This window comes from Colletes latitarsis, chromosome 10 (assembly GCF_051014445.1).
Source record: "Colletes latitarsis isolate SP2378_abdomen chromosome 10, iyColLati1, whole genome shotgun sequence".
Lineage (NCBI taxonomy): Eukaryota > Metazoa > Arthropoda > Insecta > Hymenoptera > Colletidae > Colletes > Colletes latitarsis.
The window spans coordinates 7,222,404-7,239,417 of record NC_135143.1 but is presented as its reverse complement, the minus strand read 5'-3'; the positions used below and the strand labels follow the sequence as shown (position 1 = coordinate 7,239,417).

The 17,014-nt window shown below is 36.6% G+C and overlaps 1 protein-coding gene across 3 annotated transcripts in view; it reads right to left on the bottom strand.

The window, feature by feature from the left end:
- Positions 1–16,288, bottom strand: part of Awh (LIM/homeobox protein arrowhead) — a 47,460-nt gene extending 31,172 nt beyond the window's left edge. For all 3 annotated transcript variants that reach the window (XM_076774268.1, XM_076774270.1, XM_076774269.1), the window contains exon 1: positions 16,121–16,288. In XM_076774268.1, the coding sequence (XP_076630383.1) occupies positions 16,121–16,126 (6 nt within the window). In that variant the 5' untranslated portion in view covers positions 16,127–16,288. The remainder of the gene's footprint in view (positions 1–16,120) is intronic.
- Positions 16,289–17,014: the final 726 nt, after the last annotated feature.

Here is a 17,014-nt window from a genome sequence, read left to right as displayed (position 1 = left end):
CTTTTCTGTAGGGCGTCAAACAAAATTACTAAAAATAAAAAACGAATTTTTAAGAAAAATCGACAGGGGGTAAGTGCAGAAATTTTTCGACGAAACTAAACAATTTCAAATCATTTTGGAAAAATTATTTTCGATTGATAATCGGAATTTTATTGAACGAATGTTTCGTTTCTTTTTCAGATAAGAAGACAGTTACTCCTCCCATCACCACTCATATTCGTACACTATATGATGATTCAGTATAAATGAAAAAAAATTGTTTCTTATGAATTCTTTCCATTTATTTTCACCAAATATTGCCTTTATTCTATTTTATTGTACTGTGTTACTTCTATTTACGAAGTAGATTGTTTTGTTTTTTTTTAATATTAATAAACTAACGTGATGATTCTAGAACAAAAAATGAATCGAAAATGTAGAATAAAATTTTTGCATTCGAGGCTTTGTTTTCGAGGAATACAAATTGAAAATTTGTGGGGCACGCGCCTGATTACCTCGATACAACGGGCTCTGTCGTAGCATGCTGGTTTCTTGAATTGTGAAGAATGAATAATGTAAAGGAATATTGTTTGTACTGGACAGTTAAGACAAATGATTACAACATTTGAACTTATTAATAAGATTATGTGTGCACCAGAATGAACAACATTTTGAGGAATATCTTAGGCAATAACGTTATAAAAAGTAAATTAATCGAATTCAATGTTTTGTGTAACCTTAAATAACGATTAAAATTAATTCGAATAAAAATACACATAATACATAAAGAAATCTGGTAAATCGAGGCATCCTGGTGTGCCATACCCGATCAATTTTCAAAATCGTTTCTCTTCAAAACAAAGCCACGCAAGGAAAAATTTTGTGCTACATTTTCGATTTATTTTTTCATACAGAATTGCCAATGTCAATAAAAAGTGAAAATTAATGGTGGAATATGATGGTAATGGTGAAAATATGATGTGTAAAATTTACAGGGAGAATATTTTAAACAAAGAATTCTTTACGATTTGAATGAAACAGTTGTCTTTTGGAATCCGTAATATAAAATCGAAATTCTCGAGACCTCGCACGGGTCTGTTAATTGCGTTTTAACGTGTCTTTTCTCACCCCTAAGAAAGACGCCCTCGACTCGGAACGATTTTCGTGTTCGTACCGACGCGGAACGAGGAACGCGCGCGGTTAGGACGTGCGAACATTTGGTTGGTTATGGTCGGTGGTTAACCATACGTCACAGCGGGCCCTACAATGGTGGCGCACGGGAGTCACATAATGGCATTGTAACGTAATACCTGCAAAGCTGTAGGTGCTGCCCCTATACCTACACCCAACACTTAACGCACACGTGTGTTGTAAGGTTCCGTATGCGGTGCCTATCACGGAGACGCGTTCTCGTCACAGGACCGGCCCCATGAGTTATGGTGAACGCCATACCCTCCCATTTGTACTCGCTCCTGGACTATACGGTTGCTTCCTGCGGTCGCACGGCCTGTCAGGGGCGTGATTTTCGGGGTTTATTATGAGAATGATACGCCAAGATAGGTATAAGCTCGGATTTTGGTTCTCCGAATGGGAAAGATTTAACCAGGGATGCCAATAACCTTGACCTCTTACAAGAACAAAAATCAGTCTTTCTTGTACAGTAGCAGGTGTTAAGAAATTAAAACCAATGGTGTTTTTATGGGACATTGGACTTTGAACCACACCACTTATCAAGAAGATTACAGACATTCACACAGTGGTATTTTTATTATACCTGATTAGTATAATATAAGCGAAGAGTGTTTCTTAATTTTTGCCACAAATCCGTTCGATATCTTCGATTCAATTTTATCTTATTAAATACTGTTTATCGGATGTACGAGATGCTATCTCTTCGTGCTAATTTTAGTTTCAAGCTATTATCGGAAGATAACGAATGTATAGAAATTTGCAAACGAGTATGTATTTTGTTAAGTGTATATCCCATATCAATTTATAATAGAGTTTTTATATGTACACATTTATTTATTATTATATTATAAGAACTCAATCTAACAATATACAATTATTTTTTCTCGTGGTATTTTCCTCAAAATTCAAAGAAGCACGTATGGTTTTCGGGGCGTACAACTCCCCCCCCCCCCCCCCCACAGATACTATTACAACTCTTTCTTAAGTGGTCACAGAGGAACGCCACGGTCCCATTCAAATATTTGGCATCCCGACGGAATCGATCCATGCAGCAACTCGACATAATCCGATCTACGGACTTAGCAAAGAATAATCCCGCTTCCTTCGCCTTATTGCCTTATTTACACAAAGGTAGATCGGCAAACGCTTCGCAGAGAGGCAGTCCATAGAGGACTCGTACACCGGGGTTTGTACACGCCTCTATTCAGGATGGCCATGAGGCCCCATTCTTACCTCTCGAGTGGTTTCGGTTTCGGTCCCCTTGTCGACTACGAGCCACCACCCGGGTATGACTTTCAAACTTGAAAGCCTGTCGACGGGAGGTCCTTCGGGGATCCCGCTAAGGGGTTTCCTACGGTATTCGTGGCTTCGTGTCACTTTCGGTACGCGATACGGTGCCCATTGAAACCGATACTTCTTTCCTTTGCTGCGCCTGTCCACGGCGACGCCAATGTCGTTCGGCTTGGCTCCGCCGGTAATAACGATAATGCTGGTCCCCACCGGCCAACAAAGAGTGTAACTTTCAAGGATTTCGGACGAGCTGGTCCTTCCTTTCACTGTTACGATATGTTTGATGGGAACTCAATTTTAGGCAAATGGAGCGACAAAAGTCTAAACCACTGATTCAGATTTCCAGTTTAAAGACGAAGATATTATTAACGGGGGCAGTTTTGCAGACACGACCTATGGTGTACGAAAGATCGGAAAAGAAAGTAATTTTAATTACTCTTTGAAGACCCTGAATACGCCTATGGCCAATGGCGTTCTAACAAAAGTCGTATTGATATGTAATAACCACGATTACTTACAATTGTAATTCATTAAACTAACGAATATAATAAAATTATCGATACACGTTGTTTTAGTGTTAAAACTTCGATGTTTTTCACCTTTGACACAACGTGTATAGTTTCTTTTAATTTATTTAATAGAACGAATATACAGATTTTGAAAAAGAATATTTTTAAAGAACGATTTCCTTTTGGTATTTATTTTCCAGATATAACACTTCGAAACTCAAATCAATATCGAAAATTATCAACCATTGTACGTATCTTTGAGTGTCTAGCTCATTTCTTGACGAGTTCGTAAAGAACTTTTTCCGAAAACGTGACGTTTGAGTGTAAAAGTAACTCGAGACACCGACGAATAAAGTTGAAACATCGGTTCCGATACAACAGTCCCAGTTTGTTTAATGCCACACGATTCTTCCAACGTTTACACGTTCCTCGTGTGCGCGCGACTACTTTCCCTGGAAGATTCTCTGTATTCTACGAACACGAGGCGTAAATTCGTTTCAGCTAGGAACAAACACGCGAGCCAATTAGAAACGAACACTTTGTTGGCAGACTCCCTCGATTCGAGAAGGTTGCTATCTAACAGGACTTATCTGTATTCACAAGTTCTCGTTAGAGGAATTTATTAGTTTATACATTGCCACCTGAAATACATTATTAACTAAATACAGTCGAATTCGATCCTATGTTTCGTCAATGTGACGCAAAAAGTACCAATTGCACGGTTATGTTTTTTTTTTTTTTTTTAGTCAATGTTCATCATTTCTAGACATGATAATTATTGTACTACCTGTTGAACTTTTTCTACAAGATTGTTTAATATTTTTTTACTATGATAAATAAAACATGTAATACATTAGTTTATTTTGTAAAAAATTCATAAATTACCAAGTCAGAATATATCGTCAGAAATTTTTCGAATTACCTAATTTTACAATTAATCTGAGCGAAGTGCACATTTTAATATCTCCTTATCACTGACTTTGGACACGATATAAACGAGATACGCTAGGTCGACGATATTCGACTAATTCGTTGTGCCTGGAGCAAACTTAGAACGAACCAGGTACTTACTCGCACAACTTTCCTAGACCAAGTAAAAACTTATCCGACTAGCTAATGTATTAGCAAATCTACATTGATTTTCGCTAACAGAACGTCTAGTACGTGTGTTCAAAATCGTCAAGTTGTCTGCATGTCGTTAATTAACCTTGCACCAACACAACCATCTACTTGAATTTCTCATCTGCAAGAACGTTCGAGTCCGTGATTGGGAGTATGAACTTTAGGCTCTCGTGTGATACTTATATCGTTGTATGTATAGTCACGCTTGTCGACTATATGCTTGACCCCGTTCGTGTATTTATATCCTTTACCTTGTCTGTTTCGTTCGTTTTATTTGCATTACTTTTATTTTTATCGATTATATTTTCCGTTCTATTGGAATTACTCTACGTTTTGCGGAATGAAGAACGTTATTACAGTGCAAAAGTTACTTCTGATATAGGGTATTTGTTTTGTTTTCTGGTTCACAAAGAAACGAGACACTGTTACCACTCACTTTAGCGAGGTCTTAAAAATTACAATATATTGGGTTGATATCTCGGTTAATATCCATTTCATTGAAAATTTGTATACCACAAGAAAGTTTCAAAATTTGATTTGCAATAATTTTTGTTCTATACACTGTTGGTTAAAAAGTAATGGTAAGTGAGATATCGTACATTATATAAACAGTATCTCACTCCTGTTACTACTCATTTTAGTGGGATCTTAAAAGAGACAAAATATTGGGTTGATATCTCGGTTAATATCCATTTCATTGAAAATTTGTATACCACAAGAAAGTTTCAAAATTTGATTTGCAATAACTCTTCTTCTATACACTTTTGGTTAAAAAGTAACGGTAAGTGAGATATCGTACATTATATAAACAGTATCTCACTCCTGTTACTACTCATTTTAGTGGGGTCTTAAAAGAGACAAAATATTGGGTTGATATCTCGGTTAATATCCATTTCATTGAAAATTTGTATACCCCAAGAAAGTTTCAAAATTTGATTTGCAATAACTCTTCTTCTATACACTTTTGGTTAAAAAGTAACGATAGGCGAGAGATCGTTTATTATATTGACAGTATCCCGTACAACTTCCTTTCTTGATCAGAAGTCACTAACTCTGGTTACGAAAAATATTTCTGATATTTTTAATGATAGAACAAACGTTTTACAACATTCTGTGGTATCAACGAGCACGTAATGTTACGATTCTAATTTTCTCTTAACTTTCTACAAAAGCTTACAAAAGATTGTACTTTCTAACTAAACTCATCTTTATCATTAAATAATTAAATTTTTCCGTTGTTGCTCGATATTGTCGTAGAAAGTCTGCGTTTTCAATATATCTTGTGAAACAAAAAAATCTTCGAATTTGTGCAGGAATTTCCTTCGAATATGGCAATTACACAAAGCTCTCGCTTTCTTTTCGTCCAAAGATCAACGACAATTTGGGCCCGCCGATATAAAGAACAAAAGCGAAGGGAAACCGAGAGCACGAAAGCTTCGAGAAAGATGGAAAAAAGGACACCTTCAGGAAGAGAGGAGTCAAGACTTCCTGGTGCGAACAAGAACGAGCCCGGTTCCCTTCGTCCCCGAAGGGCCTTTCGTTCGTTTTCTTTCGCATCTTCGGGACCCAGGTGACAAGTTGACAAAGTGGCCCACTACGGGCACCCTTCTTTTGGTCGCTCTTTCAAACGATGTTCCACCACTCGTAAAGGAAAAGAGAGACGAAGACCAAGAAAGAGAATGCTACGCGAAAATAATGCTCTTCTGGTTTTTGTGTGTTTCGAGCGGCTTTTCGAGTGGCACCGGGCGAAAAAGGGCACGAGCCTCTTCACGCCTTCGTAGAAAAATCCTTCGCACCCTCCCCACCCTTCTAGGCGTCCCTAGACGACCGAAGAAACGATCCCCCGCAGGTACAATGGACGATCTCCGTTTCATGGAGCCGCTGTTAGGCACTCGAAATCTATTTAAATCGCCATCCGATTTCTGGTTTCGCGCGACACAGTGTTCCGTTCTCGTCTCGCCCCCTGCGTCGTGTTTCTCTGTCGTTGTGTTACCGTGAATGGGGGACCGACTGACGATGCATCGGCGAGAGATTTGTCCCGCGATTAGCTCGAGCCACGGACTATTTAAGGGGGTGTCCTATTCTAGAGTATCATTTTTTGGTCATTTTAGTAATTTTTTTTTAAAAACAAAGTATAAGTCTTTTAATTACAACGTTTTGTATATATATTTATGCATATTTCAAGAATGTTCACAATTTTTTTCAAGTGAAAATATTTAAAACTGACCGAATTATACGTCATTGAACATGGTTCCTTTAAAAACAAAGTGTTCTACTAGCTGATACGTTTCAGACCATTTTGTTTAATTGAAACAAAATAATCAGAAGGGTTCTTGCTTAGTATGATCGTGATTGTGGTGGGAACCAAAATTTAAAAGAATATAGAAAAAATTTATGTGTTTAACGAGCTAAGAAAATAATAAGGAAAATTATTTTTTGTATCATTCTGGTTAAAACCATAATCATAATCTAATACTAATCAAGAATCCTTTTGGTTTTTACTGTGACATGTAAAACATAAATAAATGTATATGCAAAATGTTGAAATTAAGTAACTTATACTTTTTATTCTTAACTTTATTCTATTATTCTTAAGAAACAAGATTTAAGAAAGCAAAATATCAACGACGATACAAATCACATGGTTATTCGATTATTCGAATTAAATTTCAGTCGTCTACTTTGTTCAATCAAAAATAGTATTTATTTGCAACCAATGAAAACATTGATCCCGAGAAAAATATGCAGAAATACCGAAATTCAAGATTTATAAATTTTCCGCAATTTACATTATATACTTTCTGTATAGTATCAATCTGTCGAAGATTTAATCACTTATCTTTTTCATAGTTATGCGAGTACCAGTCGACACGCATGTTCAAATTAAATAGGATAAAAGCGACAGTGAGAACTCCGGATCCGGATAATAAATTGATTCGGTGGATTCGCGCGGGAACGCGTCACATTAACATACGTTTGCATTTTATTAATAGAGTGCCAGAAGTGTGGTTCGATTCATTTTGCTTCCATAACTATCACGATATATTATCGCACCTTTTTCCTTTCTTTCTTTTTTCTTCGATTCACGGAATGCACGCTTTGTCATCGACGGACATAAAAGAAATAAAGGATTCCACAGATCGATGCAAAATATTCGTGACGACAGTGACTTGCAAAACTTCAAATGTTAACAAAACGAACGAAAGCATACTATTTTTGACCATGAAAAATAAACACTAAATAATTTACGAACAATTTATAATGATACATTTTATTTGGTCGAGTAATAAAATATATTTTACGTTTAAATTAATTTAAATCATATATTTTGTTTGAGTAATAAAATATTTTAATTAATTTAAACATCAAATATATTTTATTACTCGACCAAATGAAATGTATCATTATAAATTGTTCGTAAATAATTTAGTGTTTATTATATGTAAGATACTGTGTCTTCGTTTTTTTATTAACATTTGAAGTTTTGCAAGTTGCTGTCGTCGCGAATATTTTGTATCGGTGTGTGGGATCCTTTAAATTGTTCCCCCGATTAGCATAACCGCCACATTTGGCTAGTACGCATGCCAACGAAGGTGTATCGTTCCCATTATTATTCGTCCATACCGACGAGCCTCGAGAGGGTAAACGATCAAAAAGAGTCCACACGAATCGTGCTGAAGGCATTTACATATCACACCCTTGATACATCGATGCTTGGTTTAAAAAATCGTTAAATCAAGGAAAAGGCAAATTGACGCGGAAATTCATAGACGAATAAATAACGGAGAACCTCTGCTATCCGAATACACTGTTATTCGAACCGTTAACCGAACACATTTTGTATATATGCAAATAGTACAATCGAAAAACCTGGCCATATATTGCATTCTTTCGACGAGGAAAATGGATGCAGTATGAAACGATTTTTATTCGTTCACTGTTATTCTAAAATTCATAGCAGTTTCTTTTTTATTGGTGTTTTAAAGTCGCATCAATCGTTTGATTATTAGTGACTATTTTACTCTATTTTGGACAGAAGTTTGAATTCTCTTAGAAACTTGGTCTGTAATTTTATTTTTATTTCAAAATGTATGAGGTAAAACAATTTATTCGGTTAATTTATGTGTTTGGAAGCTTTTATAAAATGGAGAAATCGTGTGAAGGGGTTGCGAATAAATGTCGAGAACAAGTTCAGAGTATAAATTGGAAGATTCAACTTTTCCCTGTTCGAATTTGTTGTATCTCTGCTTAGAAAAAAACTACTGTGCTGGTTTCTGAAACCGCTGGCGATCCTTCAAATCGGTTAAACGACAGAAAACCGGGCACCAGGCTGAAAACAGACTGCGCGGGTAATAGCTCATCTCGCGTTAAGTAAATGGGATCGATAAAACAGAATTAACGCGGGGATTTCGAGAGATCAGAGAAGATTAATGGTGTAAAAGAGCACGCGGATCTAACTCGTGTCCAGCGTAAAACGGATCATCCGGAGTTACGATCTATGGGATCGGCGACACGTTCGATGATGTAGAATCTAAAAAAAGTTCCGACAAATACTTTTCTACCTTTGTTTGAAATTTCACGGTATCTAACATGATGTTTTATGATATCTTCGGATGCAATTTTTCGGAACAGAAGAAACTTTTTGTTTAAAAAATTCTCTATACAAGTGATATATAAAATAGAATGGTCCAGGCAAAATACTTTTCTGTTATAATTATATTCTCAGTAATATTTAGTTTATTTCTATTAGTGATAATAATAATTTATGTAGGAATTTAATTAGTAACACTATTAACAGTGGTAACGTTAAAGATGGTTGAACGCTGTGAATAATTTTTTAATTTTCTTTGACGTTCGTTCGACAGTGTTTTGATCTGTTTGAATGAAAAATCGACTGTTTAAAAATTCTATGACGATATTCACAGATTCAATATAATTATTGGCTTGTGAAGAGAATGCTATACAGCAAAATAATGTAACTTTTTAAGCTTTAAAATCGTTTTCCTTAGACTTTCTTGGCATTCTTTAAAAATATGAGACTGATCTTGTCAATTTCTTGCCACCTGTATATTGATTTTATTTGCTATTTATCGAGAGGTATGCGTCCATTTTTATCTCCTCTACAGAACTCAACACTTTTCCTCGTGGTATTCTAATACGATTTACAATATTACTATGTGAATATTATAAAATTTTGTTATTCAAATTCAATACTCTCTCTGAGATGTTTCTTGTATTTGTGATGAAGAAGATTTACATATGTACTGTTTCACCAATAATGATTCTACAGTGTTCTTAAGGTTTCCTTGCACTACCAACATATATTTACAAAATAAATGCTGTGTTCATAAAAATTTCTTCCAATTTTTCAAGGTTTTCCAGAATTTTAAGATTTTCAGAGATTCGCAATTAACTGAAAAAAAATGTTCGCGTCTGTTTAGAGCAGATTGCAATATTTCCAAGTGTTGGACACGAGACGCTTTAACAGGTCGACCTGCCACGAACGTTCAAGCAAATCACCACGTGCGTCGTCTCTCTATCTCCCTTTCTGTCGTCCTCGCGACTTGCTCGTTCCGTTCGGGCACGAGTCCTCTAAAAACGGTACCGTATAACTCCGGATCAGCCTGATGCGTCATTTTGCGATTTACGCCGACAATTTACTGGACCACACACGCACTGGATGCCATCTTGAACGGTCTTTTCGCGTAACAACCCGCGTAGAGCCCTTCGCGTGGGATGCGTTCCGCGTCACGGATGTGATCTTACAAGTATTTACGATTTCTCCCGTCTCTGCGTAGGTATGCTTTATATCTAGTCCTGTTATAAGTTCTGTCGCGAGACTAACTTTTTAACTAATTAGAATTTATTTGCACGGTCAGCAAGGAAAACACACATTCGTTGGAAACAACCACTCGTCGCAGTGACATAGCCTCGCAGACTACTGCATTTCCAACCGCCATTTTGAATTCCTCTAATTATGGTTTTGATTTAACGCGTTCATCGCCGGACCAACACCGTAAAATTCTTTATGAAAATATGATTGTAGACAATTGTAAACTACGTAACTTAAAATTTGTCTTAGTACTTATTTTCATAACCTACAATTCATAAATCTTAGTCAAATTTATTTCCGCTAAGATTTTAATTTGAGAATTAAATGTTTTAGTCTCATTCATTCTTTATCTATCCACGTCACAATTAGAGAAGCAAACATATTACCCGACCCGATACTTCTGTAAGTCCCCGAAGCAACCCTTCTTTAATACTAATTGAGCAACAAAGATCCAATAAAATAGCAATAACAATAAATTGAAAGGGTTCTGCTCAACTTTTCTAACACCGTAATTCCAAATTACGAACAGAGATAAGATTCTTCGACTCCCCATGTGAGAAAAAGAAAACCAAAAGTAATACCTGTAAGTTTCCAAAGCAACCCTTCTTTAATAATAAAGAACTGAACAGTAACGATCCAATATAACAGCAACGTCAACAAACGGAAGAGGTTTCACTGAGCTTCTTTAATACTAAAAGTCCCAATACTTTAGTGAGTCCCCAGAGGAATCCTTTTCTAATAAAAACCGAGCAACGATGATCGAATGGAACAGCAACAACACCCTGAACCTCTCTAATACTATAATTCTAAATTACGTACAAAGATGCATCTTCAATTTTCCACGTCCGTAAAACATCATAAATCTCAATACTTCTTTAAGTCCCTGAAGCAACTCTTTTTTAATAATAATTGGGCAGCATCGACGACAAACAGAAGAGATTTCCCCGAGCTTCTTCAATACTGAAAGTCCCAATACTTTAGTGAGTCTCCAAAGGAATCCTTTTCTAATAAAAATCGAGCAACGATGATCGAATGGAACAGCAACAACACCCTGAACCTCTCTAATACTATAATTCTAAATTACGTACAAAGATTCATCTTGAATTTTCCACGTCCGCAAAAAGAAATCAAAAACGTTACAAGTCCCAATACTTTTGTAATCCACGGAGTCCCCCAAGCAACCCTTCATCAATGCTAAGCAAGCAGCAACGATCAAGTGGAACAGCGACCCGATGAGCTCAGCTACTCAGATATTCAATGTTTCCGATGCAACATTCCGATTCGCGGGGCGACACGCATCAATGCGCCGGTGACAACGGAGAAAAGCCCATCGGGTATGCGTCCCAAAGCTGCGCGCGGGTATTCGACAATATTTAGCATACGAGGAGTTAGCCGAGGTGACACGCGATCGACATCGCGACAAGACAATCGCGCGAAACGATCGGCACCGTAATCCGCCACCTCCGTTTCGCGGAGCTGCTTCTCGCCGACCGCGCCTTGCAATACGTCGGAAGCGGGTCCGCGACTGGCTGCCAAGTTTATCCGTCTCGCATCGAGGATTCCCCGGCGTCCGTTCGCGCTGCCATTTTTTTACACGGAGTCGCGCCGGGGAGACGCGACCTGTCCACCAACGCTCATCAACCTCATCAAGCCGCGACCGAGGCGGATCTAGGGACTTTACGACGCGAAGAAAACTGCGGGGAAACGCGATGCATCGCAGGACTGATCCGATGCGGTCTTGCGGTTTTCAACAAATAAATCACAACAAACACAGTGACTCGCGAAATTGATCACTGTGTAACATCGTTTCGAGTTTTCTTTGAGTTTATTTGAAAATAAAATTTGGTCAAAGGGACTTTTCTTGTTTGCTGTTGATTGTGCATTTCAAACCTAGTAGTGATTGAATTTGTGTATAATCATTTGATCGAGTTTGCGAATTCAGATATGTGCATGAAACAATGGTTTTTTGGAGTTGATATTTGAACAAAGTGACTTTTCTTGTTTGCAGATGGTTCATTGTCTACTTCAAACTTAGTAGTGATTGTATTTGTGTGTAATCATTTGATCGAGAATGTGAATTCAGATATGTACATGAAACAATGGTTTTTTGGAGTTGATATTTGAACAAAGTGACTTTTCTTGTTTGCAGATGGTTCATTGTCTACTTCAAACTTAGTAGTGATTGTATTTGTGTGTAATCATTTGATCGAGTTTGTGAATTGAGATATGTACATGAAACGGCGGTTTGTGATTCATCAACTTTTTTTTCAGTCAAGTGTATTACTCACTAATGCAGAATAAAATTTCTTCCATGTTTTATAAGCCTGTTTTACGCTTGAATTTTAAATAACTAATAAAAACCTTTTAAGAAACTAGATAGATAATAGAAATAACTAAATACAAATATCCAGTCTTTCAGAAAGAAAGCAAAACTTTTTTTTGGAATTGACTCTAACAGTACTAGAGTAATAAATATCTCGTATAACAATACCAAACGCATTTTTTCTTTGAGTATTTTATTAATAAGTTATTTAAAATTGATCTCAAACTAAAAGTAGTCCGAAGAAGGACTTATTTTGTTGGAAAGCTGTGTAGGGAATTCTATTAAAGGACAGATCGAGATTCCAAAATGCACAGAAAAATTATATAATCGTGTCTGTAACTAAGGTTTGATGAAGTATTTATATGAGGCATGTATGCAAACATTCTCCAATAAACAAAACAATTAATTTTGCATGGATATCTATCTACTTTGTGCAAATGAACTTCTTCATACTCCGACGATTTTAGCACGTTTGCGATAGCGTGGACAAGATTTTTTTATGTCAGTGCGTTTGATTGACAGTCGGAACGGCGTAAGGGCAAAAGGAATAAGTTGTTACAGTCCTCGATTAGTAGATGTGACCATCCAAGCCAATCACGGAAATGCTTATATCCCGTCTCTGTGTGTTTGTACCCAAATAAGCAAGCCTATTTCGCTACAACCAATCAGACCCGCATTTTTTACGACTGTCAACTTACCAGCAACGCACAGTACTCGTAATGTCCGTCACCGTTCCTTCTGGCGGTCTCTTTGAAGTATATCTTGACAAACGGTCGACGGTTGTTTGATTGATAGTGTGAACCCACTTTTATTCGTTACGTTCCGCGATTGAGATTTTGCCCAGCTAATGGATCTATTTAGAAGTCGTTTGAGCGAATATGGAGACATACGTGAAAGTCGACGATACAGAAAATGTGCACAGTAGGCCGATATTGTATCAAATGCAGATCAGCGACAAGGCGACAGAGAACTTTACACATTTTGTTCTCGATTAATGGGACTTTCTTGAAAAATAGCGTGTAATACACGTTGTGCGTGTAGCATTGAACATTATCATTAGCGAACGATGCTGTTCCCTTTCTCGTTGTTGAACCTAATTATAGAACTTTCTAAGATATGGCTTTTGAGTCATATGCCAAGCTTGTCTAAGTTGGTATTGGTTTGTAAGTAAATTAATAGAATAATATGATGTAATGACATCTTAATCTCTTATAATTATAACATTCAGGAAAAAATTTAATTCGAAGTGCAACATAACCAGTAATAAAACATGCACACAGAAATAAATAAAAAGATGTTAAACTGAAAGTTTATTAAAATTGACAATCCCCCTTTTTCAGTGAACCTAAATTTGTTTCACAGGTGCGTTTAAAAATGATATCACGAGCTCGTATATGAATTAATCGATTCTTGGAAAGTTTATAGCAGGTACACTTATGCCAAAAAGTATAAAAAAATAAAAATGTGTACCTTCCAATGTTTCTGGACGATAGAATTCTGTAAAGGAATTCGTGAAATTGTACTTTCAAACCTTAGTTTATCGATTATACTTCAATAAAAATCATTTCTCTCAAATTTAAATTATCTATTTATGAAATTGTATGTCATCGACAGTTAAAAATCTTCTACTCCGTCGTAAAGAGATGATTGTTATTGATAAATGTACGGAAATTCGCCGATAAAATGATAATATCGCCCAAGTATCTTCTAATTCAATTTAAATGTATCTCAATCATGCAAGTGCAGAGAAAATTAGGATATTAAAGTTTTATGGCGCGCGGCATACATTATGAGAATGACCCTGCATATCTCCAACAATTCATCATGTTTATTGCATGGTTGGAGTAGTTTATTCATGGTAAATCCTAACTGTTCAAGTTCATCACATTTCTCTAGCAGATTTTCGAAACACTACATAAATTCCTACTGTCAAACCGATAAAGTAAGCACGAATAAAACAATCTTTCATAAATTCTTTCTGACTCGGTAGAAACGTATATTTCAACCACGCAACTGTCGGGAAAGTTAGAATGTTAAAATTTAATGAAATATATTACACGCTATGCTCGTGACATTGCATAATACCAACAATTTGTAATATCCTTTTGCATCATCGATATACAATAGTTAAAAAAGACAAACTTTAACTATCCGAAGCGTTCACACTTCTATAATAGTAATCCGTGTAATTCTTCATTATAAGACCAATAAAGTAGATTAAAAAGAACGATCTAATCTAAACGTTTTCATATTTGACGTACGGGTAGCTGTGGAAAAAATTTTTCTAATAAAAATGACGAATAGCGAATAAAAGTTAAACAGCTTTCAGATCGTTATTTGTTCGGTAGAAAATCTAATCTGAATTGTAAAATGGAATTATATTTTACATTGAACAAGTTTGGTTTATCTGAATAACTGTTTCGTCAAATAAACGCAACGAATAAATTGCTCCACGATGGTTTCATTCAACATATATTATTTAAATAACATTTTTTCGTGGCTATATAATATTTGGGATTTTCTCTCAAGAAAAGTACGCGATGTTTTGAACGGAAACATTTTGTGCTGATTAATGTATTTATGAAGACATTGCATAATTTATTTTATGTAATTCACTCTAATAATAAATGAATTTTTAATAAAACCCTAAAAGGTACTGAAAATGATATAACCGGTGTGAATGATATCTCACTTGATTAGAAAGAGAAGAATACAAGAAGATTATTGTGAAGAAATCGACAAACTTTAAAATTGACAAAATAGTGGAAGGATAAAATGGATTTTACTACAAGTTTTACATCTTATTTTATATTATAAAACGTCCAAACAAGAATTGATAGTTCGCCATTTTAAGAAATGTCAATTTTAGAAGAATATATTAATGTTTAGTTTACGGTAAGGTTTTGCTACGCACATAATTTTGCCTTGATACTTCAAAATTATGCTTCCAAGGCCTTAAATTTTAAGAAAATGCAGGAGAAATCAATTTTTTCACGCGAGATGTAACGAAAGCCTTTAAGCATCTTCGAACCATACAAATATTACAAAAATAAATTCCAGTTTTGTGGTATGCAATAAATTTTATAAACTGTATGGTACGCAATAAACTGCGATAATAGCTATAGATATATCTAACCGATAGTTCATACTTTTCAGTTGTACCATTACGACATTCATGTCCAGCAAATCATACCCATCAAAGCGTTCATAGAGCGTTTATAGCATTCCTTTGATGGATCTTCTGGTCCTCGTATGCTTCCTTATGCTTACGTCGATAAACTATACACAAACACGATTTAACCAAAATTAAAAATCAAATACCTAACCATCGATCTGAGAAAAAAATTCTAAACATTCCTCTCTGCGAAACCAACGAATAGAAATTAATAATCGCAATTTCCAACGTTACGCACACAATTTATTCGATATATAACCAGACTGAATTTCAGTTGTCGACACTGGTAAGTCAAAGATTTAGATGCAAATTTCAAATAACAGATAAAATAACCAATTTTTTATTCGTTACATCTAGAGTAAATATTAGAGTTTAATCTATAGAACGTGATGTTTCACAACGAGCAACTAAAACTGTTCAATGGAGTAAACACTTCAAAGATAATTCACAACATTCTTAAAACAGCTCCCAGGAGCAGAATCTCCCTTGATTAAATTAGTAATCATTTTCTCATTCAGGAAATTGAAAATACCGATAAAGGAAACTCATAATGATAATTTAAGACGATTGAATACTCAAGACGATTTCAAAATCTGACCTCCAAATGTCAATCATGATCGAAAGAAAAGACGAAAATTCCACAGTTTGCAGCGTCGCGTCGGTCCGATTATTTATCGCCTAGTAACGACTACACGTACCTTCATGATTCCCTGGAGCACTCGATCGAGCCACTCGTGGTTCCAGTGGAGCCGATCTTTTCCGTGGTATCGATCACACGAGCGTAATTTGCGATCTCGAATGCATCGCAAAGCACCACGCGATAAGCAAACGCGTTCACGAGGCGCGCGGGCAAGCGATAGCTACGCCCGAGGAGCGCAGCATGGCTCGAGACTCGGTGCGCTCGACGGTATAATAACGTAATTCCCGAGCGGAGTACGCTATACGGACACAGACCCGCGAGGACCACGACCCGCTGCGAGTATCAGCGACGTGGGCGTTGCCCAGACGGCTCAAGAGGCGCGACCGTTGCGCTGTCTCCGATTGGCCGACCCGCGGCACGCCCACCGACGCGAAAGTGGTGCTACCCGAGTGCACAGCGCGCGCGCGTCGTTGCCCCCACCGCCACGCACGCGACGCGACTCTTTTTCGATTGGTTGCGCTCTGCGCGAAGGATCATTCTCGAAGATGTTTCTCTCGAGACGACCGAACGGGGATACCCCGCTATAATTGCGTACCGTGTCCCGATAGGTTGCAACGAGATGTTTTCAGAGTTTGGCGCTTCGGGGAATTTTCGGGGTAAATATGAATCCTCGCGGCGGATGTCAGTGACCGACGCTACGAAATCGCTTTATTCGAAATTATTGCCGTGGATGGTGCACGATCTTTTATTTCACTAGCAAGACAAATAAAATAATATCGAATTTTTATTTTTGTATCCTATGGATAATTCTATACTAATTGTAGTTATCGAGATGTTAACAAAGTTTCTACCTTACTATTACATTGACTTGTAGCTACTTATCTCGGAAACCAAAGTCGATCTGCAATTTTTTCAAAGGAAAAAGTTGTTCAAAATAACGTCCTTTATAATA